This window comes from Hordeum vulgare, chromosome 3H (assembly GCF_904849725.1).
Source record: "Hordeum vulgare subsp. vulgare chromosome 3H, MorexV3_pseudomolecules_assembly, whole genome shotgun sequence".
NCBI classification, from domain to species: domain Eukaryota; kingdom Viridiplantae; phylum Streptophyta; class Magnoliopsida; order Poales; family Poaceae; genus Hordeum; species Hordeum vulgare.
Window position 1 is genome coordinate 132,308,405 of NC_058520.1, and position 24,323 is coordinate 132,332,727.

Below are 24,323 nucleotides of genomic sequence, written 5' to 3' on the forward strand. Positions count from 1 at the left end.
AATATTACCTTGGGGTGCATTGCTCATCTCCAAGATTAGGTTCTTTCTGCTCCTTATTCTCCACATATCGATATCTCACCCAAAACTTGAAAACTTCAATCACACAAAACTTAACAGAAACCTCGTAAGATCCGTTAGTATAATAGACAAATCGTAAAGTTTGGGTACTGTTATAAATTGATTCATAGTTACTTATTGCATAAGGTAATGTATTCTAACTTATCCATGGCTTATACTCCCCCCCCCCCCCCCGATACAATCCATAACATCATCAAAACAAGCAAACTATGAAAGCAAAAACAGAATCTGTCTAAAACAGAACAACCTGTAATGATGAGCACAAACACCATACTTTTGTCACTCCAAAAATTACGAAAACTTAGGTGCACCTGGGGAATTTGTATATTAATACTTTTTAAAAAATTAAGGTCAAAAATACGTTCCAGTAAATTCACATAAATTCTGCACTGGACGTCAAAGTTTCTGTTTTTACACATATCAATTCTACTTATCATCCAAATCATCCCAAAGGCTATACTTGGCACATTATTGAAATAAAAGATACAAAACATGATTAATATAGTATCTTAATCATCTTAACACACATAAATATAAAGGATAATTGTTGGGTTGTCTCCCAACAAGCGTTTTTCTTTAAAGTCTTTTAGCTAGGCATGATAATTTCAATGATGCTCACATAAGGATAGTAGATGAAACATGTAAATGAGCATCATGAATATTATGACAAGCATATTATCTTTAAGGTACACTTCTATATACAAGGGGATAATTATTTTTATGAGAAACTTTCATGAAAAATTGTACATTTTTTCCATGAGCAAGAACACAAGTGTTCAAGGTCGACCCTCACTTCTTCAATGCATAACTTTCCATTAGCTTCTCTTTTAAGAGGCAAGTAAAAAAATTGTGTTTTAATTTTTTTAATTTTTTTTGTTTGTTTCACTTTCACCCACAACTAAAGAAATAAAACAATAAAATAGAAAAAAAATCTACTTAGTGATAAAAGCAAACAAGCATACATGAGAATATTAACCCCACGCTATTGCTCCCCGACAACGGCGACAGTAAAGAGCTTGATAATCCCCAAGTTAAAGGAATCATCATAACACTTTCCAAAGAAGGAAGTGGTAAGTATGGAGTGTCGGCCCCACAAGGAGCTAAAGGTAAGATCAATATTCCCTCAAGTCCTATCTGCCACTGATACGAATCCACATACACCAAACGTTTGCTTCTGTCTAGTAACGAGAAATAAAACTGTGTTGTGGGTATAAACATGATTTCTTTGCATGATAATGGAAATCTAAAATATAAAAATAGTTGCTGCACTAAATAGAGTTAGAATATGTTACAAATTATTACAAATAGCGAGTGTCGAATAATTATGGTATGGTGTGCGGAATCATCCTAGGAAATTGATAACAAGACCGGTAAGCATTCTTGCAATTTTATATGAGGGAGAGGCATGAGCTAACAAACTTTACGTACTTGGATCATATGAACTTATCATTGGATCTCTAGCAAGTATTCGCAACTACTAGAAATCATTAAGGTAAACCCAACCATAGCATTATACATCAAGTTCCCTTTACTCCCATACGTAAACAACCCCCTTACTCGGGTGTAAGCTTCTCTCACTCTAGCCACCCACTATAAGAAAATCATGAACATATTGCAACACCCTCCAGCATGAATCCTTCACGTGTGTGCCTCACGAAAGGCACCTTAGGACAGTACCAAAATAAAACATACACTCAAACCAATCAAGATCATCAATCAACCCAAAGGACAACATAGATCTGCTCAAACATCATAGGATGGCAACACATCATTGATTAATAATATGTGGCATGAAACACCATGTTCAAGTAGGGGATTACAGCGGGGTGCGGGAGAGTGGACCGCTGAAAAGAGATGAGGAAGGTGATGAAGACGGTGCTATTGATGAAGACGATAACCGCGGCGATGGCTCCCCGGCGGCACTCTGCCGCCGCCGAAAGAGAGGGGGAGAGACTCTCTCCCCTTAGGCTTCCTCCTCCATGGCCTCTCCTCATCTAGGGAGAGGTTCTCCCTTTGTTCCTTGTCCACCATGGCTCCAGGAGGGGAGAGAGCCCCTCCGAGATTGGATCTCTCTCTCTCTCTCTTTATCTCCTGTTTTTGCTGCTGTTTTCTGGCCCTTCACCGTTTCTTAAATATCCGGATATCCTTAATTCCAATTGGGCTGAAATTTTAAAGGGGATTTTTATCAGGAAACTATCTTTCTTGCGGCGAAACAAGGGCCCCAACCAACATAAGGGGTGGGCACAAGCCATGAGCGGTCGCGCCCTGTTGGCTTGTCAGAGCATCGGTCATCATGTGGCATTCATTTTTCTTCCCAAAATTCACATATATTCCAAAAAAAAATATCTCCATAAATTTTTATTGTGTTTGGAGTCCGTTTGATATGAATTTTCTTCGAAACAAAAAACACACAAAAAACACGAACTAGCATTGGGCACTCGATAAGTAAGCTAGTCCCAAAAAATAATATAAAATGTTCCCGAAAGTATATGAAAATTGTAAAATATTGACATGAATACTTTGTAAATTATCGATACGTTGAAGACATATCAGGTATCATTTCATGTAAAAGAACAAAGAGAGAGAAGAGCACAATGCCTGAGGAACGTTTCGTGGCATATATAATTCCATGCTAGTTTAACCATATAAGTTTTTACCTCCTTACTACAGTTCAGAAGATATCCTCCACTTATTTTTATGTGAATATTCCGATTCATTTTGTTGTTGGCAAACATGACTTAAAAAGGATGATGCTTATTTTATACATGAACCGATAAGTTCATATCCCCCTTGAAAGCCAGATCATGCCATATAAGTTGTAAGAAATGGCATTACTAATGCTCAGGTGATCATGGTGCTATTTTATCTCATTAGTTAAACTTATTTATGTGTTGTGAGTTTGGTCCCTGATGTTTTCCCCATTAGTTAAACTTCTTTGTGTGTTGTGAGTTTGGTCCCTGCAGTTTTTTTTCGATCATGGATCAACAAAACATCAGGGTAACCGACAAGATGTCCTTTGTTAACAAAGAGTGTGATGAACTACAATGACACAAAATGAGAAGGACACAATGCAGAACCCGCACAACATCCTCGGGTGGTTGGATGGAGCGGCTAGTGTCGGGAAGAAGGCACGAACAACATGGACGACGAGTTGTGTAGCCAATGAAAACGAGTACAAGATCCATGCCTAACACCGTTGAACAATGTGCTAAGTTGCCTTGTGATGAACGAATGCATGATCCACTAAATGCACCAACGAGCAAGTGTACTATGAGCACGAGGTGGCGGGCCTCGGTTCGCAAAATCTCATCTCTGTAATGTGTGGTTTTTTGCTCCCATTTCAATGCACGGACATGTTTGTTACTACATTTGTCCCAAATAAATGGCATGCATTTATAGTGGTGAATGTGTATTGCATGTGTATGCGTATATATTGATTGTTTGTGTTTGTATTGTGCAAAAAAAGTTACCTGATTTGTACTGTGTGTGCTTGTTTTGACGGGTGGTTTGTACTTATATATAAGCGAGTAAGGCCTTTTGGATCCCGACTTTCATGGAGGCCAAATTAAAAAAAAAATCAAATTTTCGGTTTCGAAAAATTCTGAAAAAAAATATTCATTTACATAAGGACGTCATGTACATGTGTGTAAAAAATTCATAATGAAATACTTTCAATTGCGACCTGTACAAAAAAAGATAAATTCAAGGCCTCGGATGGTGAATAGTATCATGTGTTAAAACACCTCAAATTTGTTTTAAAAAAATTGCACAGCCCTCATTTCAACATATTTTGACCTTAAAATTTGCACACTTGTGCATTATGACTTGATGTATATCTGTATTTTTTTCAGAATTTTTTGAACTGTAAAAATATGAATTTTCATGAAGTTTTTATTTTGAAATTGAAGGCCACCATGGAGGCCGAGCTCGAAAAGCAATTTCCGCACGTCACTTATTTTGAGACGAAGATAGTTGTTTTAAAGAAAACTAGCAAAAGTACCCATGCGTTGCATCGGATGGAAAATTAAAAAAAAAATGCTTAGACAGTTGAAAAAATACCACTCAAACAACTCTCCAAGTTATCAAACAACCATAACTGAACAACATTGTTCGAACAATTAATATTTTTAGATTGTAAATCTCATGACTTTTTCAAAGAATATAATAAGTAAATATGGATATTCTCTTGATGTTCCAAGTTCCATGGTCTCGGTTGGTGAACTGACACATGAAAGTTGAAACAAATTCTGTTGTTGAAATAGAAGGACACTAGTGATCCAAAGTATTGGGATAAACTTTCTGAATAAAATGGATGAATGATTTTAATTTAAATGGCCCACAAAACAGTGCAAAATTATATCTCAGTGTTGCATGCTTGAGGCTCAAACTCAAGAATAGCCATGCACCCAGAATAAAGAATAACCATGCAAATCATTAACGAATTCATTCACAAATATTGGATGCTTGTACTTCATTAAGAATTCACAAACACTAAGAATCAAATCACGGGCGTTGGTAAGGTTCAAAGCTTCACACAGATTTCACTTAGCTAGAACTAACAAAAGAAAAGGAAAACTAAATTGATGGATGGATGATCATGCCTCGTTGTCAATTAGTGCTCAGTGTTGGATAACAATGATACAACTAACCAACAAAAAACGGATTTGCTACTTAAATTGGTTCATGGTTAAAGGAATAGAATCCTTAGTACTCAAATATAAATATGGACATCTATATACAGGTCATGAGCCAATCCAAACGATCATTGGTAACATTAATTAATGGACTGAAATGTTTGTATATACAAAAGCGGTCTTTTTATATAAAAAAACTTCCGTCCAAGCTCACGTGACCAGTAGCCACTGCCGCTAATTGTGTTTTCTCTCTCTAGTCCAGTTGAAAGTAAATGAAAAAGGATGGGCTATGCATTATAGATGGCAAACATAAATAGAAAAGAATTATTCTTTGAAGATGTCGACGATCTCCGTGTCCTTCGAGAGATAAATGTCCGTCTCAATCTTCACCTCCAGCTCGTCAAAGAAGGCGTCGGCCTCCGCCTGCCTCTTGAGTGCGAGATGAGCAGCAGCTTGGGTGGCGGCGGAGAGAGGGAGGAGGCGAATGAGCTACGGCTGGGGGCGTCTGCCGGCTTAAATAGTCGGCCACGACCTCGGTCAGGGAGCCGGAACGACGCCATGCTGCGTTCACACTATGCCAACGGTCGAGGCTCCGTCGGACCGTCGGGTTTCCCGACAAGTCCGCATGGGGCCAAGCCGTCAGGCCTACGTGGCGAGCGCGGCCGGGCTCCCCCATATCCACCTCATATTTAGCCTGAAAATGGAGGTGTCTCCGGACGTTTGAGGCCGGTTTAAAAGGTCCGTCTGGATCGCATTTTCGTGACCGGACGACATGCACGGATGTTTGGAAAGGATTTGAAGGATCTGGTTGTAGATGCTCTTAGTTGTTGCGGTTGACGAGATGCGAGGATATTTGAATACACAATAAGAATAGGTGAATATGATATACAAAGAGTAGACGGGGTTGCGGTGACTCTTGACATGTCCAAGAGATCTTGATTAGTGAAAGGTGATGCTTGTGGTTGTAGTTGGGCTGAAACATGCAAATGCTGCACAGATCCTTGCCGCACTTATGAAGAACACAACTCTCAACTCATCCATCGTTTTTGCGTTTCTTCTATTTATTTATTTTTTACAACGTACAGACATATTTATTACTTTTTTCGTTCCTAAATATAAGATCTTATAAAGATTTTAATATAAACTATATACGAATGTATACAGATTTATTTTAAAATGTACATTCATTTATTTTACTCTGTGCGTAGTTTTTTAGTAAAATATTTAAAAAAATTATATTTAAAAACGGAGGGGTAGTTATTACTGTGTTAAATAAGGTAAAGATTCAAGAAAAAGGCTCCCAGGGCATGGGTCCCACCACAAGCTCGGGGTTCCCCGCCGAGCTGTCACCGGAGCCCGCACGGCCACGCCTATCGTTTCCTAGCCCCGTCCCCTGCGGATAAAGAAAAACGAAGCGCAGCCCCTCACAGCCACGCCTTGGCATCTCCCCCTCCTACGCCCCTGCTCCTCCTCCGGCCATACTGGCCGGAATCACGCCGCGCGGCTGACCGTGGGGGCACGCTTGGACACTCCGCCGCATCGGATGAGGTGACGTACCTAACCAGGCGGGATCCTTTCCTTGTGTTTCTGCTGCGAGACGATGACGCTAGCTAGAATCGCAGTGTGGTGTTTCCACTTGCTGTGTTTTGCTAAACTGCGCCGCGGAAGTCACCGGACGGCGAGCTCCGAACGTGGCCACGCACGCATCTCGCCCTCCTCCTCCGGTCTACCCGCCCAAGAATGGATGATACCAACGACAAATTCAGGGATGCGTGCTCACCTCACCTGCCGATAGATAGAGTAGTAAAATTGTTCAAGCAGATTATTTTGCCAAAGTGAGGTTTATGTGCGCTTTCCTTTTGCTCCTCTGCGTTCCCTTCCCGCCCGCATTATTCCTCCAGTATACAAGTATTTATAGCAACACTGAATGTAGAGTGGGTTTGTGTTCTGCATTGTGTGCGTTTCACTTGGTTTCAGAAACATCATTCAGAACTATGGCATCTGAATCCTGACACTGTTGGCCAGGTTGAGCATCATATAGTAGCGTCACCACAATGCTGGAAAACGGCACACAGCTGACACCGGCCTCCACTTCCAACAGCACGGGCAAGACAGGGAACAATGGGGAAGGGCTGAATGGATCTGCCTCCATGGTAAGCACCGGATTGCACCTACAAAATACAGTAGAGAAGAGTGACAAGCTGTGACCAGATTTCAGTTCTTGCCTGCACATTTCGATGTCGTTTTGCTGTAAACATAACAGATCGGGTGCTGTTACCTACGATTTTTGTGGCCATATTGTGATCTCAAACAAGTCAAGGGTTTCTTTGGGTGCTCCAGGAGGAGGAGAAGCGCCAAGGCAACGGCGGCGACGCGCAGCCGCCGCCGAGCACCTGCACGACGTGCGCCAAGGGACACACGTGCCAGGCAGTGGTCAGCCGGACGCGGGAGATGCGGGGCCTCATCGACGCCAAGAAGCCTCACCAGGCGCAGGACCTCTTCGGTCACCTCGCCGACGAGGGCCACCGCCCGTCCTTGGTGACTTACACCACCCTGCTCACCGCGGTGACGAACCAGCGCGCCTTCGAGGCGATCCCTTCGCTGCTCGCCGGCATGGACGCCGCCGGGCTGCGGCCGGACGCCATCTTCTTCAACGCCCTCATCAACTCCTTCGTGGAGGCCGGGCGGATGGGCGAGGCCACCAGCACCTTCTGGAAGATGAGCCGCCACCACCCGGGCTGCCGCCCCACTATCAGCACCTTCAACACGCTCATCAAGGGCTTCGGCATTGCCGGCCGCCCTGACGAGTCGCAGCGCATCTTCGATATGATGGCCGGCGGTGACGGCGACGGCGACCGCGACAGGGTCGCGTCCACGGTGAGGCCGAACCTGACCACGTACAACATCCTGGTGAAGGCCTGGTGCGACCACCGGAGGCTGGAGGAGGCGTGGGGCGTGGTGGGCAGGATGCGGGCGCGCGGCGTGGAGCCCGACGTCGTCACCTACAACACCGTCGCCAGCGCCTACGCCAAGAACGACGAGACGTGGCGGGCGGAGGAGCTCGTGGTGGAGATGGTGCGCGCCAGGCTGCGCACCAGCGAGCGCACCTGGGGCATCATCGTCGGCGGATACTGCAGGGAGGGCAGGCTGGAGGAGGCGCTCCGGTGCGTCCGCCAGATGAAGGACGCCGGCGTCCTCCCTAACGTCATCGTCTTCAACACCCTCCTCAAGGGCTTTCTCGACGCCAACGACACGGCCGCCGCCGACGACGTACGTGAGCGAGCTCAGAGCTCTCAAAAATCCCGATCGATTCCATCACTCCTCAATTGATTCTTGAACTGATGATGTGCAGGTTCTCGGGCTGATGGAGCACTTCGGCATCAAGCCGGACATCGTGACGTACAGCCACCAGCTGAACGCCTTCAGCTCGCTGGGGCACATGGCGAAGTGCAGCAAGGTGTTCGACAAGATGGTGGAGGCTGGGATCGAGCCGGACCCGCAGGTGTACAGCATCCTCGCCAAGGGCCACGTGCGCGCGCAGCAGCCCGGCAAGGCGGAGGAGCTCCTGGAGCGGATGTGCCGCCTCGGCGTCCGCCCCAACGTCGTCACCTTCACCACCGTCATCAGCGGCTGGTGCAGCGTCGCCGACATGGACAACGCCACCAGGGTGTACAGGAAGATGCGGGACGCCGGCGTGCGCCCAAACCTCAGGACGTTCGAGACGCTCATCTGGGGGTACAGCGAGCAGAAGCAGCCGTGGAAGGCCGAGGAGGTCCTCCAGATGATGCAGGAGGCGGGCATCAGGCCGAAGCAGAGCACCTACAGCCTCGTCGCCGATGCGTGGAAGGCCGTCGGCCTGGTCAAGAACGCCAACCGCACCGTCGGTTCGCCCGATGACCGTCGTCGCCCCAACGCGAACGATCATGACGAGCCGGACAGCCGTCCACACGACGACGATGACAAGCTGCAGAGATCAAGAAGAGGAAATGAGCAGGCAACGAGTGATCCATCATCACATGTCAGTTTCGTGCAGGTGACGAGCGCGCTAGGGACATGCAGGGCTGGAGAGTTTGCATCATCGGCGCCCTCGTCGTCATCGCTGTGGCGATCGTGTCAGCTCCGACTGCGATCCTCAGGGTTTTGCAGGAATCAAAGGCAGAATCAGGGTGGGCTGTACAGTCACAGCATCGGCTCAATCAAGATGGTCTTCCTCAGTTAAGAGGCGGCCATGTTTACTGTTCAGCACATGTACACTACCTGTAAAACCCAATTCTTCCCCAATCTCCTGACCGAAGATGCTGGTCATTTTTGTATGATTCTGCACACACATTGGTCTTCTGCTTCGCCGGGAACTCGATTCAGATGTCTCACCACTCGCATTCCAGAGAGCAGACTCTCCTCAAACAGCATGTGTGATCTATGATACCAACTGAATGCTATGCTCTCAATCAAACACTAATGCTGAAGAATTATTAATCAGATTGTTCCTATGTCATGAACGACTTCAACAATATCTACACGATCACAACCTTTATAAGTACTTATTAAAACTAACAACATCTCAAGCAATAGATCACCGCATCAAGTGTAGCTGCAAGCAGTCTGGGCGATCATGATGGGCCTGTCGGTAAGAGAGCTCACAAGAACCGGGCATCTCACACGCTTGGCGTGTGTCACCCTGACAAGCCTGCCGATGACATACCCTCTGGTCCTCACCGCCAAGTCCACAGTCAGGGGCACGCCGTCGGTGTCAGTCAGAACGAAGGTAGCCCCGGCTCCATAGAGGGGCGTCTTCTCGCCGTGCAGGTTCACCGATAAGACGTGTCGGCTCTTCTTGGGCTGGTAGAACTTCTCCAACTGCAGAGCAGCAGCAGGAGGAGGCATTTAGCTAGCGGAATTCTGATGGAAATGGGAATTGTCTGATGCTTTTTGAGGTGCTAAACGTTACCTGACCGCTGGCGATGGGTATCTGCGAGTAGTAGAGCTGGATGGAGGTGGAAGAAACATGGATGCCGAACATGGTGGAGGGGTTGTCGACGTCCATCTCCAGCGAGCAGTTCATCGTGACGAACTTGGTCGGCACTCCGGTGGCGTCCGTCCCTTCGCCGGCGTAGAAGTTCTCCACTGTCAGGCTCTGCAGGAGAAGCAAATTATATAAGGTGTGACAGAGAAAGATACTGAATTTAAGGCGACAGAGAAGTGAAATGTACCTTGACGAGGACGCTGGGTTTGTCTCGGCGGGCGGCGCCCCACACGACGAGGCAGACGAGGGTGAAGGCCAGGACGAAAACCGAGAACCAGAAGGCGGCGACGCAGCTCCTGGAGAGCTCCCGCTCCTGGTCCACGCCGGCGTCCTCGGCGTCCTCCTCGTCGATCACGTCGACCTCGTGCCACCCCTTGCCGTGGCCGTGGGGGCGCTTCCGCGTGGCGGCGGCCCTGACGCCGCCGGTGAGGTTCCCGGAGAAGCGGCTGGCGGAGGAGGCCCTGGAGTGCGGGCCGATGGAGGACTGGTGCGACGGGGAGTCGAGGGGGCTGTTGTACACGGGCGTGGCCTGCGTGGACGAGGACTTGTCGCCGTCGTCCCGCGAGTCGCGCGACGGGCTGACGACGTAGTACGCCGCCCTCTTGGGCGACCGCGACGGCGACGTGGTCGCCAGGCTCGTCACGTCCGAGTCCGACGTCGTGTGCTTCATCGTCCGTCGCGCGGCGATGCCACCGGCCGTCCGGCCGTGAGGCGAGGATTTGAGTTCTTGGGGAAACTCGCTGGCCTGAAACCCTTGTGGAGCGACGGGATGAGGGCAATAATCATCCGAGGATTGCAAGTTTGACGCTTATGGGAAGAAAATGAAAACGTAAACGCTTTTGGTAAGAATTGTAATAATTGAAGGAGAGACAAATTAAGAATGCACATTGATTGACGAGCGGGCCAGAATATCATCTCGTAGTAATACGTAGTACACCAGAATTGTTTGGGGATCATTAACCCAGCCAGCACATTGATGAAATCCTAAACCCGCGCAATTGCGTCAGCATGTCACCAAAGAACAAAGAACAAAGAACAGAATGGATCAATTCTCAACGGGATCAACTTCGTTGTAGCGCACGAATCAAATCTATTCGGTTTCGACCACGTACGATCCCAGCCACGGCCGAATGGACGGGGGACTAAAAAAAAATCCTGAAAGAAAAACACGAGACACGAACAGGATATCGATGATCTCATGCATGATCTGACGTCCGCCCCGCCCCCCGAGAGAAGAAGAAAGGGTGGAGGAGGAGGAAGAAGAAACAGACGGTACGGTCGTCGCCCGGATGATTGATTCGAATTTGAAAATGAATTGATGATCGAATCATTCGAATCCTTCTCCTCCGAGAAGGAGCAGGATCAGGCGCGCCGGCCCTCGACCGCCTGAAGAAACAAGAGGAGAGAGAGAGACAGGGGTGCATTAGAATTAGATTGGTGGGATCACTCGCCTGTTCTTCGCCCACGCAGAAGCGATCGAAGCGGAGAGCTGCAGTGACACGCGAGGAGCTCGGGCTCGGTCTCGGTCTCGAAAGTCGAAACGGCTCGTGGAGTGGCGCCGCGCTGCGTGCTCCTTCGGCGCCGCCCCCTTTGACGCATGCATATGCATGGGATGGAAGCCGCCCTTGCACGTGGGCCCCACCCCGGGTGTGGGGCCCGCCTGTCAGCCCCGAAGCGTGGAAGACAGCAGCTTCTCCTGTCTCTTCCTCCCCCTCCCTCTAGGACTAGAAGACGGTGATGGATATCAGCTGGATCCGAAGCGGTCGGGTGCTCTCTCACTCTCTCTTCAAACAGGCTTTCGGTCCCCTTTATAGATAAAGCACAACGATCAAAATTCGACACATATGTCCGAACAAAAAAAAAAAAGAGTCCGCTGGGGCAACAGCACAGTCCAGCCCAATATAAAGAGAAGAAACAAAAAATGCTCACACGGGGACAAGCTAGGCAGCAAGCAAGGGAGAGGAGAGCCGTTTTATTGTGAGTAGTTCAGAGGATCCACATCATAGCCTCGAAAACCAATCAAAACAGTCGGTGTTTATGACCGACCTGGGTGGCCCGCACCTGCAGAAAATCTGCAAGGTCAGAGGCCTCCCACTCCGGTCTGAGAGCCTCGCGTACAAAGCACCATAGTGCCTGTGCCGCAACGCATGAGAACAGAATGTGAGAGCCAGTCTCCGGGACATGGCACAGGGGACAAATGCCGTTACCCGGACCATGGCGTTTCAGTACCTCGGTCCCTGAAGGTAAACGGTCTCGGAGAAGCTGCCAAACAAAAATCTTGATCTTCAAGGGCAGCGGGGCCTTCCAGAGTGGGGATAACTACGGGAGGACCGGCATCCTGCACAGGGCCAGGTATGCCGAACTAACAGAGAATTCTCCCGAGGGAGAGAGGCTACAAGAGACACTATCACTGGCCGTCGAGGTCGGGAGGGGAATCACTGCCAAGAGTAATTCCCAGTCCAGGACCTCAACAGGGCCAAGGGGACGGCGGAATGCAACATGCCATCCGACTTCCAGAGCAGCTGCAGAAACAAGGACAGCAGGGTCGGCGCAGATAGCAAAGAGCCTCGGGAAACGGAATCGTAAAAGCTCTCCTTCCAACCAGGGATCTAACCAAAACTGGGTCCCAGATCCGTCGCCCACCGAGATCCGCAAACCCGACCTAATCTCGTGCTTAATGCTCTGGATAGACTTCCAGAACTGCGAACCATTCGCGAGAGAGCATGCCAAGAGTGGTCTGCCTCGAAGGTATTTGGCCTCAATCAATTGGAGCCACAAACCCCCATCTCCCTGCAGAATCCGCCAAACCCACCGGAGCATCAGGGCCACGTTCATGCGACGGGACGCAGGAATGCCTAGGCCCCCTCGGTCTTTTGGCAAGCAGATGTCTGCCCATTTCACCATGTGATACTTGGGCCTACCATCCCCTGCCTGCCAAAAGAATCTAGCCAGTTCCTTGCCAAAGGCGCTATGCACACCTTCGGGCAGGATATACATCCCCATCATATACATGGGGAGGCTTGCGAGGTTAGAGCTAATGAGGATGGATTTGCTACCTTTAGATGTGAACTTGCCGCACCAGGGTTCCGCACGGGACGCTACTCCTCCCACAAGCAGATCAAACCCGCTAACCAGAATCCTAGACTCCGTCGGGGCCATTCCCAAATACGAGATAGGGAAAGAAGCCAGCTTGCAATTAAGGTTGTCCGCAATCCTATGCTGCTCAGCCTCAGAGTAGCCCAGGACCACCACCTCACTCTTATCAAAGTTAATCTTAAGTCCAGACATTTCCTCGAAGCAGAGCAAAAGGAACTTAAGATTGGCAATGTCCGAGTCCGAGCCTGAGACCATGATCATGGTGTCGTCTGCATACTGGAGGTGGGAAAACCCACCCCCCGGGATGAGGTGACCAACCACCCCCTGGATATGCCCGGCTAATCTAGCCTTATCCAGGATGCCAGCAAGGGCGTCCACGGCGAGATTAAACAGCAGGGGGGAGATAGGGTCCCCTTCCTTTACCCCCTGGAAGCCCGAAAAAAGGGGCCTACTTCACCATTGATATTGATGGCGGTGCTACCAGATCGAACCAGCTGCATGATCCAGGTGCACCACCTCTCGTCAAATCCGCGCCGCTGCAACACTAACCTCAAGAAGGACCAATCAAGACGGTCATACGCCTTCTGGAAGTCCAATTTGAGAAAGACCCCCTTCAATCCCTTGGACGCCACCTCATGGACAATCTCGTGAAGGGCAAGAATCCCGTCATGAATCTTCCTGCCCTTCAGGAATGCGGACTGAAGGGGGTGCGCAATCCGTTCGGCCACAGGGGACAGACGAGTGGCGCAGACTTTAGCAAAAATACGCGCCACCACGTTAATCACCGTAATAGGCCTGAATTGTCGGATCTCTGCAGCCCCAACTAGTTTGGGGATGAAGGCAATGACTCCATAGTTAATCCTCCCATGTCCAGTGTGCCTATATAAAATTCATGGAACATGGGCATGATAACCGGGCGCACGGTCTCCCAGAATCGCTGGAAAAAAACCCACAGGGAGGCCGTCCGGCCCCAGGGCCGAGCATGCCTTCATAGAAGCGATTTCCTGGCCAACTTCCTCCGAGGAAAATGGGAGAGTGAGTTCCCATTCTCCACGTCGGACACCTGATCAGCTAGCGGCCAGAAGTCCTCAAAGAGAGAGGAGCCTCCCCGCAGATCAGCCGAGAATAACTCCTTATAGAAGGAGTAAATATGGGATGAGATGTCTTCTGGGCTTTCCAGAAGAGCATCCCCATCCCGGAGGAAAGGGATGACACATTTCCGCCTTCGGCCGTTGGCGATGGCCTGAAAGTACGCGGTGTTTGCGTCCCCCTTGAGGAGCCAGTTCTGGCCACCTCGACGTTGCCAGAACAGTTCCTCGGAGCTGAAGATGCCCATGAGCTCGACATCGAGGGAGTATCTCCGGATCCAGTCATCCGGGGACAGACCCGTACCGTCCGCCAAGTCATCTAGGGTCTTAATCTGGCCTAGCAGGGCCCCTTTACGGGCCCGGAGATCAGCGCCCAAGTTAGCACCCCAGCCCTTCATGGCCTGGCGCGCCATCTTGGCACAGTGATGCCAAATGTCCACCGCACAGTAGACACGCGGCGGGGAAGCTGCAGCCCGATGCCAACGGTCGCGGACCAACTCGCGGAAACCAGGCTGATCCAACCAGAAAGTCTCAAAGCGAAAGCGTCGTGATCTAGGGGGGAACCTTCCCCCGACGAGAAGAGCAGAGGCGTATGGTCTGAGCCAATCTGCGTGATGGCCCTAAGCCCGCACAGGGGGAACATCACTTCCCAATGAGGCGACACAAAGACCCGATCTAGAACACTCCGGGTGGGGTCCGCCTGCTTGTTCGACCACGTGAACCTGGCCCCTACGCGAGCTATCTCACGTAGCGCCAAGTCCGGAATGCAGTCATTGAAAAGACGCATCCGGGGTCGATCTACATTCGGAGAGGTTTTATCATAAGCCCACCTAATGAGATTAAAATCACCGGCCACCACTACATGGGTGGTGCACCTATCCACCTTATTCTTTAGCTCGACGAGGAATTCTACCGAGCGGGCATGGTCTGCCGGGCCATAGACGATAATCACCTCCCAGTTGAGGTGGGTATGTCGGTCGGTGATGGCCATGCTCACAGAGAACTCCCCCCCCCCCCCCCCCCCGTCCATGTCCTCCATCGAGAATGCCTCCTCCCGAACACCAAGCAGGATTCCCCCAGAGTGGCCCAATGCAGGGAGCCACTGCCAGGAGAACTGGTGGCGGGAGAGCCTCTGAAGCTCAAGCATGCTAAAGTCCTACCGAATCGTTTCTTGCAGACCTACTATGTCAATCTCTTCCTGACACAAATACTCAACAAGCTGCCGCCGCCGGCCAGGGAGGCCGAAGCCCCTAATGTTCCAACATAGGAGCTTCATTTAACAACCTCGGGGCCGAACTAGCCCGCCCGTCAACCTCGGGGCGAGGGAGAGCCTTAGATGGTCGACCCCGGCGTCCCCGAGAAGAGGGGACATCGGAGGTCGTCGGGCCAGAGGAGGGAGCTCCGGGGCCTGACACATGCTCCTCACCACGGGTCTCAGTGGGGTTGAGACGGGTAGGCGGCCGCCCCCTGGGCTTCCGGACAGAGGGGAGCCCACCTATGGGCGGCACAGGACCAACTGCAACCGCTGCCGGAGGTGCACCACCAGCCCTGGTATCTCTATGACCAGGACCGGCGTGCACCGAGGGAGAGGGGGAGTTGGAGCGCACGGCGAGACAGCCCGCTTCCGCTAACGCCCCCTCAAGCCTCTCTTTTGCACAGAGGGCGGAGATCTTCTCAAGAGGGGGACCTTTCTCCCCCTGAAACACAATACCAGTGTCCGCAGCCACAACAGTCAAAAGGGGCACCAAATCGCTAGAGAGAACAGAAAACCGATATCCAGAGCCAGAAGGGGGAGGAGAGGAGGCGTACCTGGGAACAGATCGCGGGCCGCGGCACGCCGGGCTGCCAGCTCAGGGATCGTCGGGACGCGGCCGTCCTGAAGGGTCCGAGACTGGCTGATCCGAGCGCTCTGCCGTGTTGCCATGACGGGGGAAGTGCCCTCCCGAGGCCGAGAGCGGGGCACGGGAGGGGACTCGGGCACCCAACCAGGGACGAGGTCACCGGAGGGCGCGGATCCGGGGACCCCAAGGTCGGGGAAGGGGGGAACCCGGAGAGCGCGAGTAGCAAACCACCCCTGGCGAGCGCGGGGACGAAGCAAGGCAGACCTCCATACCACACTCACCTCCTCCTCAGCAGCGACCACCGGGATAGGGGAGGCAGGGAGAGAGAGCTCCGTGCCTACCACCACCACCGGCGCCAAAGTACCCATCGTGGAGCCTCCTGCGAGCCCCGACTGACTAGCACCCGAGGGGGCGGGGATGCGCTGACCGTCAGACGGCTCGGGCGGCGCCCCGACCGTATCATCGTCCCCCTTAGAAGAAGACCCCTTCACCGACGAGTCCCCCTCCTCGTCAAGCTCCCCGTCGGCAGGCTCCGGCCCAGACGGGACGGATCTAGCTGAACCACTGAAGCCGGGGACTCGAGCTCGAAGGTCAGATGCCTGCCCTTGGACCCAAAGTATAAGACCAAAGACAGCCCGTCAATCTCAGCAGGAGCGGGGCAGAGAATCTCAATGCGGGCAGGGCCATCATCCTCGAAAGACGCCAGGTCGGCGGTGATCAGTTTGCCCACGGGTTCGGAGATGGCTTTCATAATATGAGTGAGCTTGCCCACCCGCGGATCCGCACTACCCCCCCCCCCCCTTGGGAGGCCATAGACAAGGACCCAGACCTTCTCCAAGGGAGGGACGGGGTCAAGCTCTAACGTGGCCGCCTGGACGCTGATCAGGAGCTGGTTGAGGGGACACCGGATAGGACCATGCGAGCAGACCCGGAGTAGCTCGGCCGAGGGGAAGGGGACCGAGAAGACCAGGGGAGCCATCTCAGTCACCTCCCATGCGAACTCAAAACCACGAAAGTCGCCAATGTAGGGCGCAAGCTCATCCCGGATGAGGTCAGACGAGATCACCAGGCCATCTGGGATAGGCTGCTCGGGCTCCAAGGTGACCGTCGCTAGGTGAGGCCGAGCAGCTACCTCCTCAATCTCCGCATCGACGAAGTAGAAGCTTCCCCGCTCAGTGCCATACCCAAGATAGGAAAGAGTTGTGGGGCACTGTGGGGGAGCCTCACACTCTGAGCGGTAGTGTCCGGCGCACCCGCAGTTGATGCACATCGTGTCCTCGCGGGAGCGCTGGCGGTTAGCCCGAGCAGGGGGGTCCAGAGCCTCGTGCTCAGGAGCCCCCTGAGCTCCTGGCGGCGTCAGGCCGCCAGCACCGCCAACAGCCTTCTTCTTCGACTTATTCTTTTTCTTTGCCGGGGCCGGGGCGGGGAGCGGAGCAGCAGGCAGGGCATCTGGGGACACGTGCCTAGAAGGCCCGTCGTCCCGGCGCCAGTCTGCACCCTCCGCCCGAGAGGAGCGCCAGTCAGCCCGACGTCCATCATCACCGCGCCGCATCGGCGGCCCGCCCCACCGCTCCCCCCGGCGGTGATCCTGGCGATCACGCCGCCAGGAAGGCGCCGCGGGGCGGTGAGCGAGGTCCCGAGCCGGGGGATCGCGGGGCACTGGCTCCTTACGCGACTGAGATGCCGGAGTGGGACGAGCAACCAACTCTGCACGCAGATTCGCTTCCCGGTCCAGGTCGGCCGCGCGGGCGGCCTCCAGGCGGCGACGGTCCCCCGGCGAACCCGGCAACGGCAGGCGGGGATCCCTCGCCAGATCACGAGGGGGTGGCGGACGGCGAAGGGAGGTCCCGGAGTAGTACTCCGGGGACTTCCCCGGCCGGGCAAACCCACCGCGCCCGGAACGGGACGAGGCAGCGCCCCCATCCGGGGCACGGTCACGGGCAGCGGGCAACGCCTCCACCTCAGCGCGAGCCTGGTCACGAGAGGTCGGCGCAGGGAGGAGCCCCTGCCCAGCAAGGAGAGGCCGCTTCGGCCGGGCCTGGCCGTCCCCAGCGTGGCGTGTCATGAGCACGTCCCGGTAGGAGCGCCGCGGGGAGGGGATGGGGAGCAGGTCCGGGCGCCGGGCAGCAGCAGAGGGCTCGTCGCCGGCTGTGCACGCGAGAAGGGACGAGACGGGACGGGGCGAGCGGGGCCTGGGGAACGGCCGACGGGACGGGGCGAGCGGGGCCTGGGGAACGGCGTGGACGGCCGCGCCCGACGGGAGAGAGCGAGAGGAGCCGGAGCCCGATGGGAGAGAGCGAGAGGAACGGGAGCGGCACGGTGCGTGGCTGTGAGGTGGCGGCGGCGCACGTTGGGCACGGTAAACCCTAGCCCCGAGCCGGTTCACCCGACGCAGGCCTGGGCCGGGACGCGAGCGCTGGGGAGGCCCAGGTGGGCATCGGCCCACTGTCGGTTCACCCTCCCCAGGACGCGGGAGACGCGGCGGGAGGCCCAGGCCATCTCGCTAGCTGAGATGGACCCAGGCCCCGTTCGCAGCGGCCCATGGGGAGTGCCGGCCCATCCGTCCGCCAGGCGGCCCGGGGGGTTAGGGCACGGGGGAGGGGACTGACGAGGAGCTCGGGCACCTCTCGCCGCCGCCGGCACCGGCGCCGCCGCCACAGGAGGCAGGGCACCAGCGCCTGGTCGGGGCTCGCGGGGGCCCTCACCGGCGGTCGCCACGGGGGACAACCCAGGCAGCAAACCGGCTCGGGCCAAGGAGGGGAGAGGGGGAACCACAGGGGACAGTGCACCGGCGACCGCCTGACCTCCTTCCCCGGCCGCCGGCGGGCATGGCGCGCCGCAGCCAGGAACGAGCCGAGCAGCGGCGGCGCCAGAGACACAGGCAGCTCCAGCCGGCCGTCACCATCCGAAGAGGCATCCATGTCATCCAGGTTGGGATCGTCCGCCCAGTCCGCCCATCGTCGCGCCGACCGGGGGAAGCAAAGGGAGGGGGCCCCCGGCGGGGGAGGCGGAGGCATCAGGCGCAGGCAGCACGCCGGCCGGCTGCCGTCAGTGGGCACCGCGCAGCTTCAGTTCTCGGCCGCCGGAGAGGAGCCGCCCATCAGTCTCTCGTCGCGGAGGACAGCTACAATCACTGCATAGTGCTGGTCCTGCTCTCTCACTCCCGCGACTCCGTGCCGTAATGCAAAGCAGACGAGCTACGATCCAGCAACCGGACAGGGGTACGAGCTTGGCGAATTGCAAACGGACGGTCAGGGAAACGTGGGGGGTTCGCCGAGCAGCAGATTCCTCCACCGTACGTCGACAACATACACGGTACACTTACACATACCATAGTATTTTCGACAAAGGCCATTTTTATTGACTCAAAATATAGCTGGATACAAAGCATGACGAGCAACGTTCGACACATACCAAATAGTATAGCGGAGAAGAAAACTTAACTACTACCTTCGTCACGGTTTAGAAGGCACGGTTAAGTTTGCGTGTATTTCCACAACACACAAGGTTTAAGGCGCATTGCATTTAGAAGGTGCTTGGATTCAAGGGATTAAAACTAGTCTGACTAAAAATAGTCTTTTTAAAAGGCTAAAGTTCCAAGCACCCGTGATTAAAGAGGGGCTAAAACTAGTCTTGAGACTAAAAAAAATTAGTCAGGGTACCCCTACTAAAATGTGGAATAGTCCTTTCTCTCCTCATTTAACTCATCTCCTTTAACACATGCGAGTTCTGGATTGAAGGGTTTGGAGGATAATAAATGCTCATTAACTTGATTTTAGTCTCTTTAGTATTTGAATGCAAACATGAGTGAGGCTAGCAAGTTTTAGTCTCACTACTTTTAGTCACGGGACTAAAACGTATCCAAACACCCTCTTACTCCTAGCAGCTAATTAGTACTTCGTCGTACTACTTCTATATACATGCGTAGTGTGAATGTTATTTTTAACTCATTTTACAGCCAATCAATAACCACCTAGGTTCTAAAGAATTTCCATACACACCTTCTAAACCGTGACTGAGGAAGTACTAACGTCATGTACCGCCGCTCTAAGATCAATGCATGCAATATGTATGTATGTTGTTAGCTCTTGCGACGTGCCCAACCGCCCACTGCATCCATCTGCCGCAGTTACATCTGAATGGATCCATCGTTCGTGCAGCGCATCACGCGTGCCGGGATGGCGACCTCTCAAAGGATCAGACGGTATAGATCGGACACCTCGGTGAGGATAGCACAGTACCGCCGGATCCTAAAATGTGAAATGGGTACCTCTCACCCGGCCATCGTGAACTATTCGGTACGTGCGCGTTTAATGCTCGAGCCATTGTGCTGCCACGACGAGACACTGCTGCATTTCCTTGGCCAATGAAACCGGCCGGGCATACCATACATGGCATCGGCAGATGACGAAACTATCCCAGTAAGAAATCAAATTTATTAACCTTCCATTCTCGTCGAGTGTTTACCGACCGACGACAACAGATTTCATTATGATCCCGGAAAAGAAAACATCTTTGCCGTGCTTCGGTTCTTCATATACAACACACGAAAGTGCCCCATCCTGATCATCAGATCATCAGACAACCGGAGTCAGCAGCGGCTTCTTCAGAACATGCGCCTCCAGGTTACCCAGGACAAGGTCCGCCATCGCCTGGCGTGTCTCGTGCGTCCCGCTCCCCACGTGGGGCACCAGCACGACGTTGTCGAGCGCGAACAGCGCCTCGGGCACGTTGGGCTCGTCCTCGAACACGTCAAGGCCCGCCCCGCCGAGGCGCCCCTCGACGAGGGCCGAGACCAGCTCAGGCTCGTCGACGTGAGGGCCGCGACCGATGTTTATGAGCACGCCCTTAGGCCCCAGCGCCTCGATCACCTCGCGGTTGACGATGTGCCGGGTCTGCTCGTTCAGCGGGCAAGCCACCACCAGGATGTCGCTGTTTACTGCCAGTTCAACCACGCTGGGGTAATAGGTGTAGTTGGGGTAGTCTTTCTTTGTTCTCTGGTAGTAGTTGACAGGGCAATCAAAGGCCTCCACTCGGGTGGCAATGGCTAGCCCTATCCTGCCCAGCCCGATGATGCCCACTCTTTTGCCACTGAACTGCAAAAGGATAAACAAGATCTATGAGGAAAACGAACCACAAGTGTTCTATCTGCATAAACAAGGAAATATAAGAGAAAAAAAGGATCCAACACGAAATGCCGACATTGCATGCCTCGACCATGCAGAAAGGTACCAGCAAGTAAAGAGGGGCAGATGCAAATATCTCTGTAAATACATGGAACTGTAAACTTCCAAAACTGGTGATCTTATTTATCATGGTTGTTGATTGCATAACAGACATAACATTGATGTCTTTCAAAAACAATAACCCGCTAGATAATGCTGGGTTGATAAACTAGACATAAAAAAACTCGAGTTTGGATTACAAACTGCTAACATCTGGGCATCCCAGTAACAATCAGATGACTGGGGTGAGTAAGGGCTTATTAAGAGCATGTGCCTCTAGATTCTTTAGAACCAGGTCAGCCATTGCCATGCATGTTTCTTCAGTATCACTTCCCACATGAGGGACCAAAACAACATTATCTAAACTGAAAAGTTGCTCTGGAGCAAAGGGCTCGTGCTCAAACACATCAAGGCCTGCTGCTCCAAGGCGCTTCTCAAGAAGAGCAGACACAAGCTCAGGTTCATCCACGTGTGCTCCACGCCCGATGTTTATGAGCACACCATCTGGTCCTAGTGCATCCATGACCTTACGATTAACAATGTGATTGGTCTCAGCACTAAGCGAACATGCTACAATAAGCACGTCACAATTGGATGCCAGGTCAACAACATTTGTAAAGAACTTGTAGTTTGGAAATGGCTTCTCAGATCTTGAATGATAACTGATTGAGCAACCAAAAGCTTCAGCTCTTTTTGCTACGGCTAAGCCTATCCTGCCAAGCCCAAGAATAGCAACTCTTTTGCCACTGAACTGCAGAAAAATAACGAGAGTTTGTTATCTTTTGTTCTTTGGGGAAACCGAATCTACTCTTAGGATCACATGCACCCCCAACCTTTATATCTAACACAAAATGATAGACAGCATTGTCAGCTATTTCATGCTTTCATAGGACAATCTAGGCTGGTATCTCATCATTATAATCAGTAGCAGATCAATCTTGCAAAACACATTCTCTCCTTGAGATAGCTGCATCTGAACTCCCTCCCTCCCTCTCCTCCCTCTTTTCATATGCAGGTGCTACCCCCGGTCTCCATATCGATTGATGCACGCAGCCAAAAGTGCACCAGAACGTGTTGTATTGTTTAACGGGATTCCACTCATACCGAAGATGTCCTTCAATGCTTTAAGGGGGCAGGGAAATGGCACGGTGACAGAAGCATATTGCGCATTACAATTCACACACAAAGTTCTGGTGTGTATTACCATGGAAGCCTAGGTTGGTATGATGCACAAACTATTCACTTAGAGCCATAAAACAATGGAGAACATGACGAAACGTGTTGCTATAAGAATCCTATTTGTGCTACTACAAAATGGTCAGGGAGGAACAAATTATGGTTTCCATGGTTTTCTGATCATCCATCAGCTCTAATATTACCACGATTCCAATTGATAGCACAATATGGAGCTATGTGATAACATAAAACCTCTAGAGCCCTGTGAATATGTCGAAAGAAGAACCAAAAAAATAATAAATCCCTAACCTAGTAAGAAGTTTATATTAAAGAAGAGAAGATAGGAACCACATCACCATATGTGAGCCATCCTAAATCACAATGCTCGCTAGATTTCTAGAAAAAATCCCTGCGGCTATAACACTATAACTATGCGATTCCTCCGCATTTTATATTTCAGTTTTCTGACACCAGCATACAGCTTGAATAAGCAATAAAGAAGGTCAGCATTTTACAGTTAGGTAGTCTAAATTTTGATCGAATAGGATACATTTCACTGCTGAAACAAATCCATCAGGGCTGAACAGTTTCTTAAGAGACTGTCATTTTGTAACCTAAGCTACTGCAAAAGCCTTTGAACCACTGCTTCCTCAAATGATATGACTCACATGGCATAAACTAAGGATAGTCGCAACCTACGTTACTGCAAATGCTTTCGAACCACTGCTTCCCCACTGATATGAGACACATGGCATATAAGAGGGTCAAATGTACCAAGTTACTAACTACCAACAAGATTTTAGGAATATTTCTGTCCAATTTTATTTTTTTAGGAAGATAAGCAATGATGTGCCCAAAAAAACCTGACAAGGATCCAATAAAGTTCAACTGTTTCTCCTTTCTACCACCTAGATTTTGTTCTCCAATTTAACCTCTGTGTTGCCTATTTTCCTTCGGTGCATTCATGTTCCCTGAATGCCCACTGCTATGTAACCTATGTTAAATAGTTCATTTTCCAACCAAGTTATTGCCATATTCATTTTAACTGAAACGATACCAAATGTACACTGTTTGCGATTAAACCAAAGGCAGAAGTATCGTGAAACACAGTTAGTGGGCAATAAATCAAGTATAGCTAAGAACGCACTGAATTATTGGACTGACAAATATGAAGGGAAGTCAACAGGCAAGCATCGGAAACCAACCCGCGTGGTGAGTGTGTAGTCGCCCTTTGCCTTCCACAAGCCGGCGCGCACGTAGCGGTCGGCCTGCGGGATCTTCCTTAGCGCGGCGATGGTGAGGCCGACGGCGAGGTCGGCGACGTCGTCGGTGAGGACGTCGGGGGTGTTGGTGACGCGGATCCCGCGCTCGCGGCACTTGGGGAGGTCGACGCGGTCGATCCCCACGGAGAAGGACGCGACGATCTCGAGCGACGGCAGCGCGTCGATGAGCGCGGCGTCGGCGTTGTAGCCGGCGTTGCCGACGACGGCGCGGATGGCGGAGGCGTTGGCGCGGAGGAACTCGGCGCGGCCGTCGGGAGGGGAGTCCCACAAGCGGAAGAGGCGGAAGCGGCGGTCGAGCTCCTGCTCCAGGTAGGCGTTCATGGGGTGCAGCAGCAGCACGCCCAGGGACTCCATCGCCATGGCGGCCGGGGGCACCGAGGGCGGCAGCAGCGGCTGGTTGTTGTGTGGTGGGTGGGCTGCTCCGCGGTAGCGACTGGTGGGGAAATGCTGACGCTCCGCGCCGGCCTTGTTTGCTAGCGATTTTTCTTTCTGGGCCGCAGGTTGTAGACGAGCCGGACAAGGACGGGCGGCCTACTGAGTTCAAGGGGATGGTTGAATCAGCCAGCGTAATTTTCTACTGAGTTCGAGGGACCATTTTTTTCTTTTTACTCCACTATACAAGCTGATGTCAGTTTTTCTTTTTTACTATGACAAATCGAAAGCTTTTTCGTGACAAATTATGTTTTTGGAGGATGTCGAGTTTAGTTGACGAGGATGACAAGCGCCTCAGTTCATTTTTTTTGTCAAAGAATTGTTGTGCTTGCACACTAAATTTGACATCATCGTGTTAATATAAATTGCCATGAAAAACATCAGATTTTTCATGCCTAAAAATCTGACGTTAGATTTTTAGTCTTCCCTTTTTTAAACCTCAAAAAA

At 51.8% G+C, this 24,323-nt stretch overlaps 3 protein-coding genes across 5 annotated transcripts; 1 reads left to right on the forward strand and 2 right to left on the reverse strand.

Moving 5' to 3' along the window:
- Positions 1 to 6,097: 6,097 nt before the first annotated feature.
- LOC123443241 (pentatricopeptide repeat-containing protein At5g25630-like) lies at positions 6,098 to 9,091 on the forward strand. Of its 2 annotated transcripts, none has more exons than XM_045119557.1 (4): positions 6,098 to 6,260; positions 6,738 to 6,865; positions 7,053 to 7,982; positions 8,065 to 9,091. In XM_045119557.1, exons 2-4 carry the CDS (start codon positions 6,767 to 6,769, stop codon positions 8,929 to 8,931), a joined length of 1,896 nt encoding a protein of 631 aa, XP_044975492.1. In that variant the 5' UTR covers positions 6,098 to 6,260; positions 6,738 to 6,766; the 3' UTR covers positions 8,932 to 9,091. The 2 variants fall into 2 exon arrangements, with proteins under 2 accessions (XP_044975492.1, XP_044975493.1); XM_045119558.1 differs by having other exon boundaries at positions 6,102 to 6,260; positions 6,335 to 6,865.
- Positions 9,092 to 9,156: 65 nt separating this feature from the next.
- LOC123443244 lies at positions 9,157 to 11,320 on the reverse strand. Its single transcript, XM_045119561.1, has 4 exons — positions 11,187 to 11,320; positions 9,923 to 10,480; positions 9,661 to 9,846; positions 9,157 to 9,569 (listed from the first exon to the last, which is right to left on the reverse strand). The coding sequence occupies exons 2-4, from the start codon at positions 10,403 to 10,405 to the stop codon at positions 9,294 to 9,296; spliced, it is 945 nt and encodes a 314-aa protein (XP_044975496.1). The 5' UTR covers positions 10,406 to 10,480; positions 11,187 to 11,320; the 3' UTR covers positions 9,157 to 9,293.
- An 8,862-nt stretch (positions 11,321 to 20,182) lies between these two features.
- On the reverse strand, positions 20,183 to 23,927 carry LOC123443243 (hydroxyphenylpyruvate reductase). Of its 2 annotated transcripts, none has more exons than XM_045119559.1 (2): positions 23,367 to 23,908; positions 20,183 to 20,856 (listed from the first exon to the last, which is right to left on the reverse strand). In XM_045119559.1, the coding sequence occupies exons 1-2, from the start codon at positions 23,802 to 23,804 to the stop codon at positions 20,338 to 20,340; spliced, it is 957 nt and encodes a 318-aa protein (XP_044975494.1). In that variant the 5' UTR covers positions 23,805 to 23,908; the 3' UTR covers positions 20,183 to 20,337. The 2 variants fall into 2 exon arrangements, with proteins under 2 accessions (XP_044975494.1, XP_044975495.1); XM_045119560.1 differs by lacking the exon at positions 20,183 to 20,856 and adding an exon at positions 21,049 to 21,736 and having other exon boundaries at positions 23,367 to 23,927.
- Positions 23,928 to 24,323: the final 396 nt, after the last annotated feature.